General features: G+C 38.3%; 1 protein-coding gene across 1 annotated transcript; it reads right to left on the reverse strand.

Moving 5' to 3' along the window:
- Nucleotides 1-1,267: 1,267 nt before the first annotated feature.
- LOC139455099 (opsin-5-like) lies at nt 1,268-7,883 on the reverse strand. Its single transcript, XM_071236669.1, has 5 exons — nt 7,874-7,883; nt 6,753-6,935; nt 5,852-5,959; nt 2,073-2,398; nt 1,268-1,561 (listed from the first exon to the last, which is right to left on the reverse strand). Exons 1-5 carry the CDS (start codon nt 7,881-7,883, stop codon nt 1,268-1,270), a joined length of 921 nt encoding a protein of 306 aa, XP_071092770.1.
- Between the last annotated feature and the right edge of the window lie 1,014 nt (nt 7,884-8,897).

An 8,897-nucleotide genomic window follows, 5' to 3' on the forward strand; every position in this document is an offset into this window, starting at 1 on the left:
TTCTGTACATTATTAAGATTGAAAGCTTTTTCGCGAGCTTCATATATGCATGTCCCTAGATACAATGTTAACACATAAAACTGTGCCATATGTACATTTTAGTCAGAGACAAGCGTATTTCATTGTATTAATCTCATATCAAATGAGTTTCGCCAAAGTGGTTTCTCCAGTTATAAAACTAAAATAAATATAATCGACCAATTTTGATCAAATGTATATATACGTTTTAATTAGCACAAATGGATGTTTTGCTATGGGAAATGATAATATTTAAAATTAGATGTTATCCCAATATTTTCCAAAAGAATGCGTGACTTATATATAACTACATCTGTGAACGGATATTGTTTTCCCAAAGCTGACATAGAATTACGGTAACCTTTGATTGTATGGTAGCATGTATTACATAGATTTGATTGTTTTAGTACTTTTGTTATGCGATATGAGAGTCTCAGTTCTTTTTTTCTATAATTCTGGAATTTCAGAGTTACAGATGGTGACCTTAATGAGCGTACAAAGCACTTTAGAAATGTATGTGACAGGGAGAAGGGATCGCAACATATGCATGACGACGTTCATAAGATATGTATGTATCTCTATGTTATGTGTCATATAAATCCTAGAATCATTCCATAAAGGATTGAATGAAGGATTCCATAAAGGATTGAATGAAGGATTCCATGAAGGACCCAATGCAGGTTCCAAAGAATGACTCAGTAGAGCATTCAATAGGTTCCATAATGGAACACACATGTTGTTGTGGTGATCACGCACACAGTAATGGTGCGTTAGGCAGCATGATTGTCAAGTGAAAGAATTAATAACACAAGTTGAATTTGTGAACAAATAGTTACAACAGAATTTTATATATGAAGTTTGAACATATATTCCGAAATCTCTTTCTTTGATCATTCCCTGCCGGTTGAAATATATTTCCACAAAACGACTTGTAAACACTCACGGCTTCATAAATATTCACATCCATCTGAGATTTCGAAACTTTCACGTACAAATATAAACCATGGATAATACGGTAGAAATAAAGAGGTATGTGTACGTGTTGATGACACCTGTCATCAACAAATAACAGTAATACTGTTTGTATCCCCGCACAGACAGAATTGTATCCCTGTTTATAAATGAGGAATTTCACAAGTGCAACTTCTTGTTTTCCACGTTATCACACATTGAACATGCTCTTCTGAAAGGCATTCGTTGTACAGCATAAGAACAACTATTGAGCATGAAGGATGAGCACAGATAAGCCTTACATGGCAAATATCATCTTCCTTGGTGTTGCTGATGCTGCTGGACTGCTTGGCGTGCGCTCTGCATCTTGGAGTGTTGACAGGTTGAACACCGAAGGCATCAAACGCTTGAACTTTTTATTCATTCCAAAATATATAAGCGGATCTAAGATGTGAGAGGCTTTGGCACAAAGGGCTGGCACAAGGGCAACATATATGGGGATTGTGACGTTGGACGCAAAGGCCTCTACCATGCTGACGATAGCGTAGGGTGTCCACGCCAGGACAAAAACCGATAGCATCAGAATAGTTACCTGAAAGGAAAATATGATATCTACAAAGTACCAATTATCACACCATTGTAACAAAATAACAAAAGGAAGAAAGTATTAATTTGTATTCACGTCACCAGGAATATCATCGTCAGGAGAACATAGTCTCAACACATTTTGAAATCACTTTGATATCACCTTAATTATATGGTTCTGTGAACAGTCAAATAAGTAACAATGTGACGATTACACAGAATAATGATGTGTCAGAATAAGCTTGAATTAGATATTTGAAATTAACACTGTTTTTTCCTGCGATAATCATTTATATGTTTTTGAACAAATATACAACCTCTTCTTCATAATATAAGCAATCAAACTATTTGGACGCGTATTATTTTATAAGGAATTTCAAACAATATAACCAGAGTGCCTTTAGGCGTAAGGTTTAGTAAAAGGAAGACAGAAATATTGCATTGGAGATGTATGAACTGTCGTAACTTAAGAAGGTTGGGCTAACATTTACGAAGACCACGCTACAAGAATACCGTACTTTCAGCAGACGAAGCTCCTGTAGGGACCACTGTTTCCAACGTGAGTTTTGTTTCCAACGTAACATTTTCTGCCGGGTTGCCGTGCTTATGCTTGTTATGGAGATGTAGCTGAAGGCCATGGCCGTTATAGGCAGTGCTAGGCAGAACACAAAGCTGCTTATAAGATACGATTTGTTTGGGTGACTCCACAGAAGGGTACACGAGAGGCCATATCGTTCTACATCATACATGCCCCACCCGGCCAATGGGGTGATGGCCCAAAAAAAGGCATAGGAATGGATAACAACCAAGCTGGTGATGATTTTCCACCGGTTGTGTACTTGAACTGTAAAAAAAGAAAATATTAAATGTACCAAAATGTGTTAAAAATATTTACCCATATTTTAATATTGAGGACTCCCTGAATAGAATCTGACCTCGAAAATGTTGGACAAGTCCATTGTATGACCAGATGGGTAGAGTTTGGTTTTTCCGCATATTCTCACAGTTCGATCATCTGTACCTGTTCTACCAATTCTCACTTATGGATGAGATCATTCGGCCATTGCGTTTTTCTGCTTTGCCTAGCTGCATCTATAGGGAACATTCACTAGACACGTCCCACCAACAAAACAAGGTCGTGCAATTTTCGACGTCATCAAGTTGCGAGCGCATGTCCAAATCTCCAAAATAAACCATGTTCTTCATTGTTCTTTGTTTATTGTTTTGTGCAAAGATTGCAATGTAATTGAAGAAGAAATAATACTTGACATATACAACTGTGTGCTCTACGAAAGTGAGCGGAAGGATTTAATTCCCAAAACTGGAAATGACAATTATTATACATAACAATGATTATATCAGTCAACAAATGTTAGTGTCTTGTTAAAATAAGCCAGGTTCCTTAATTAAATCTTGATAGTAAGATAAATCCCTTGTATACTAGTATAGCTTCCCTTCAGAAAGAAATGACTCTGTAAAACCCTACGTGTAACCATTTTTGTACTATGGGTATGATGGCCTTCGCGCAACTCACGAAAAAAAACAGAAACGTAAAAAAAACGTATGAATCTGTAAATGACAAAGCATCTTCATTGAAGTCAATATACTGTTTATGTTTCGTTATCAATTTATGACGGGACGATCAATAGATAACTTTAAAATACATTGTTCTGAGAATGCAGCATTGAGCACTGTAACCTTCCTATAAGTTTAACCTCTTATGTTTTGTACGCCATAGTTCAAGCCTTCTGGGAAATATTCTCAAAAACCGACACGATTTATAACGAGTTTTCGAGTATTCTGTTAGTATCGATTTGCCGTTTTTATAGATGGATTTTGAAACTATACTGAGACATTAATATTTCGTCTCCTGGAGTTATTCAGAAACGTTGAGAACATTATCTTTCGAAAGAAGATAATGCTCTTAAAGCTTTATATAAATTTGATCTTAATTCACCGACTCACAGACAAATTAAATACAGCAAATAAAGTAGCCATTAGCGAATAGTGTGCACTATGCTCTTTCAACGAAGACTCTTAGAGCGACATACGACTCTTGGACAAATCAGGGATACAACACTAAATGTCTGGGTAAAGCTTTTAAAATAATTATGTTAGCATTATGGAAATAAACGCGCCATATTTATAAGAATTGTTTGCAAAAAGCGGAGTCGATTGTACGATCCGACAATATATCATGTGTTTATGAATCACTATCAAAGAGTGTACCTGCCACACCAGTGACAACCGTCACAAACGCATACAAATTCAAGTCATTTTTTCACCTGATAAAAACACGGGAACATAAGCTATAAGTCAAAATAGGGAATTGCATCGGACATCGTTCTTGTCACTGATGCTTCAAATTTGGAAATGTCCTTCACATGTCTACTTTGAATGCTTTATTGAAGCCTTGGATGTTATAACCTTGATCAAACAACCTCTGAACCATGTGATGTATGGCGCTCTTTGAAATCTTGATAGAAAGTGCATGTCCGATTGTACCTCAAAAGTTGTGAATTGTAGACTCTAAGGGCTGGAGCTGCAGGAATATTGATCGACATAAAGGGAAAGTTGACAATTTGAAAGTTGAAGTCATCCCACTAGTCATACAGTTTGTATTGTCACTCTGAATCTTTATGCATAGATCTAAATGTAAAACAGATGAGGCGGTCTCCCTGGTCTCCTTTATTTCTAGGTCAGGTTCAGTAGAAGGGAATTGTCTATTTGATGGTTATTAACGGTATCAGATCAGCGATACACCTGAAGACATTTCCAAATTTGACGTATCAGTGCAGGTTTAATTGACTTGCCTTTGCATGTGTTTGTGACGGGTGCCACTGGTGGGGCAGGAGACCCTCACCTTTTCGGGAACACCTAATATCATCATTTCTTTATAGTGTTTCATAAACATTTGCTTATGACATAATCGGAATCGAACATTGGTCTCTTCTGTTAGCAGAATTTCTTATAATTATTTATAAACAGTATTGTCCGTTTTATTTATTAATTTTGCAGATCAAGTGCTTTATTTACAAGAGACATTCTTCATTACAGCGGATGTGTGATGCCTGAGTAGAACCACTGAAACTAAATGTGAGAAAGGTGTAGGTGTCCACATGTCATGGGCAATCGATGAAGTTATTGTTCAGAACACACACACATATAATAACAAAATTAATTTTATTATACGACAGTGTCCAAATAGATGTTACTTTGTAACTAACGTGCGAGTTAACCAGTTCTGTTCTGTGGAAGTTTAATCTTCTAATCAAATGTGTGACATTAAATTGATTTTTGACACGTTGAGATTATCGAAATTTTTCAAGTTTTCAACACATTGTTAGTTTGATTCATGTGTGTGAACATAGTAATGTCCTTCTGTCCGTCTGTCATCGAATACATCTGTTGTACTCACACATGTCAGGACTTAATTCATTTATTGTAGGGGCGGTCGGGTAGCCTAGTGGTTAAAGCGTTCGCTCGTCACGCCAAAGACTCGGGTTCGATTCCCGACATGGGTACAATGTGTGAAGCCCATTTCTGGTGTCCCCCGGCGTGATATTGCATAATCGGGGCGAACCGGGATTCGAACCCACAGTCATAGGTTTCTGGCAACTCAATCGCGGCTTTTTAGACGAGTGGACATCCGTGTCTCCCCCCCCCCCCCCTCGTATACGCGTAACGCAGCTAAACGTGAGTAGACACGAAAACATTAGGTAGACGACAGTAGACGTAACTGGATGACAAATCACGAGAAAAACAATATCACTCGACAGCAAGACATTATCGAGTATGTGTGTTAGTGTTGAACATTTCAGAATAGTGCCTAAGATTGAGTAACTAAACTGAATGCAAGTAGACACGAGTTACATATGTAAGAATTATGAAAATAAAAAGCGCCAAAATCATTTCCATAATCATAAGAAAGCTTCACTAAAAGCAGAGTCCATTGTACGATTCCGACTATACCATAAGCATGTGTTAATGAAAAGTGATGAAACCAGGTGTTCGCGAAAAGATGAGCGTGTCATGCCTAACCGGTGGTACTCGTCATAAACACATGCAAAGGCAAGCCAATTGGTCACCTGGAAAAACTCGTTTTTCTTAACACCTCAGTATCAGAATGGCCTGTACATTATGAAGCCTGGGGCAGATAAGCCAGTATTTTGGGCCGCCGTGGTAGCCAAGCCACGTAGCCTGACCACTCGATCTAATTTAGTTGCCTGTTTAAGAAGCATTGGAACGTTTGTACCAAACCCGGTTGCCGATACCCTACAGCGTCACACACACTGACCTAAAGCTGGCCTCTTCACTGAGACGTAGCGGACCAAGCTCATCACCCCGAGGGTTGTCATGCTGTTCACGCCGAAGTAGAAGCCCAAAAAGCCATTTATATCACAGCCTGTGGAAGAAATAATCATACGAGATGATGTGCTAGACTTCAAGGGACATATTGCTACAAAAATCAATATTTATATTCAGGGGTAATATGAGTGATATTGCAATCTTCACATTGATATTATCACTTTGACATTCCAGAGATGGGAAATTTTGAATTTACAAAGATATGCTGAATACTGCCTTCTATGATTGAACTATTGAATATATGTAAGGCTATGCTTCACGCACTGATGTTTAAACTACCGTCTGCGAGAGTAACATTTACTTTTTACTGGGCTACGCTACATACATTGATCTTTATGCCACAAGAGAAATATCTTAGGCTGTGATACACGAAAGATGTTACTTAGAACTCCCATCTTATACGAATGAGTTATGTGCAGCCATACAAAACGAATATATCTAGAACCCATTTTTTTTCTTGGAGCAGATCGAACAGCATTTTGTTATATTCCGTTTCCTTAGAAAACTATTAAGTTTCTGAACCGCCAACACAATGTTGTTATGAAAACATTTCAAAAATATGTCTCATGTCATATATTGTATCTGGACAAGATGTCTATCTTTACGAAAGTCGTTAAGAAAGAAATGCCGTTTTTGTCTTTTGTATAATCATTACCGAAGTTAACATTCATCGGTTGAAATATTATATTTGTAATTGTTAGTTTTTATCGTCACAAATGAGTAAGTTTAGTTTAACACCGCTGTTAGCAACATTCCAGCAATATCGGGTACATTTCATAACATTAGGCGATAGACCATGAGCTGAAATGTTTCTGTGGGTGCGGTCTTACCTATTTTTCCAAATGTCCATCTGTGTGAAAAGGTGGCAGCGATGGTCATCGGGTACCCCATGAGCGGATGTCCGAGGTCCGAGATGGCCAGATTGACTATGTAATAATCACAGGCTTTAAAGGACCTCCGCAGTCGGTATGCAAGACATATGACGAGTGTGTTGAGAGGGATGGCTATGAGATCTGAAACAAATGAAGAAGTAAAGGTAAATGTTTTATCAAAATATTTTGTGTATTTTCTTTCCGATATTCCCCGTTTGAAATTTTTATGAATTGTAATAAGTGAATTTGGCTCGTAACGGCGCTTTGAACAGTATTTCAGTTTTATAACGGCATGTCAGCTTGATGTGAAAGGGAAGCCACGAGCACTAGTATGTTGCGGAAAAATCCAGAAACATAATCACAGCAAACCGGGATTCGAACCTGCAATCGTAGGTTTGTGGCGTGCCCGAGGGAAAAAACTCTGTGAAGCGATTTGTGGCGTCTTAGACGAAAGGCCATCAGTGCCCCATCCCTGTGATAACGAGCGGAAACGTCCAAACTGAAAGGAAGCGACAAGTTCAATAACCCCCGCCAGCGAATTAACAAATCCAGACACCACCTTGGTTACCCGGATGATAATAGATCCCTGACACCCGGATAATTATCGTAAGACACCACTAAACCATTTTGGGTTGTGAAGTACGGTGATGATTAGGAGTCATCGTACCTCGTCTTTGCTCATGATGTCAGTCACTGGTTCGTCTGACACAGATTCACAAAGCAAAGGCCGTCGTGATATAACTGGAATATTGACTGCAGCGTTAAACAAGCAACACATTTCCAGATAACAGTGACACACTGTGACAAGATGTACATCTCAATCCAATAATTACAACGAATGATTTATATTGAAAAAAATATATAAATCGACGATACTGTTAACCTGTGCAGATCACAAGCAAAATTTAAAACCCATATTACAAAGTACCATGAGGTAGATACACACCGTTACTCATATTCTAATTTTAATGTAGAATAGATCTTCATTCATGTATTTATTTTTAAAAGTGTGTGCAAAAAATAAACACACGGTATCGAGTGACAAAAATACTTTTTTATTCATGGTTTATTGTGAATACTTGTTGCCATTTCGGTGACAGTGAAATCATTCCTTGACCTACTTCAGTGGGGATGCATTGTTCGCTTGATTGACATGTTGGACACTGAAAGCCTCTATGATTGATGCCTCCCTGGACACAGGTGCAGCATTGGAGAACAATGTGGAGCACGTCCTATTAACCGCGTTCTCCTGGACAAATGTCAGGGTCGATAATATTTGACCGTTATCGAGGCCATGATGATGAATGTATGGCTTCCTGTCCGAGAAGGTCGTTGAAGCAGCAAACTGCGTCCGGTGGGCTTCGTGTTAAAGATTAGGTTCAGCGTCTCTAGAAGCAGTGACATCCTGCTGGCTCCTGGCAGTTGGAGTCCATGGGATGGGAAGACAACATCCGCTGCAGCTGTCCCCGACGTGTATTTAACTTTCTCATTGAACCTTTATATTAAGCATGTTTTATTGTCCAAAGAGACAATGAGATTGAGTCAATTGCATTATTTTTGTATAAATTTCCCCAATAATACAGTTTAATACAATATTACATAGTGGAAATGAACAATTTAGAATTTAAGAATGACATTGTGGGAAACAGTGTTTAATATATGCAGTCATGTACAATGTATTGTAAAGGAAATTTGGTACTGCATGCTGACTTCCGCGAGTTTCCAGCATGGCCAAAGCCCGTAGACACTAATCGCGTTTAAGGCGCTAGTTCATCCGCAAACAATGAATGAATTCAAGGAAATCATGATAATAAGCACAATATATAAGATTGACAGAATAGTCGACCTACCTTGAAAGTGTCAAAATCAGGACCTCCCCCTCCCCCCTCCGCACCTGGTATTAACATTTATTTCACGAACCCCTGCTTTTCAAAGTATATTTCCAATGCAATGTTATCCTTCATGATTTTATAATGAATTCCTTGAATTTGAAATATCAGACTTCCATTTTTGTACTTGCTCTCCAGACGTAATCTGATTAGATGCTTAAGCCAACTTGTAGACAGAGATAACTACTCAGTACAGATGCTCATGTTCCCAGTT

The sequence above is a fragment of the Haliotis cracherodii genome, unplaced genomic scaffold (assembly GCF_022045235.1).
Source record: "Haliotis cracherodii isolate W230 unplaced genomic scaffold, xgHalCrac1.p SCAF_11, whole genome shotgun sequence".
NCBI lineage: Eukaryota > Metazoa > Mollusca > Gastropoda > Lepetellida > Haliotidae > Haliotis > Haliotis cracherodii.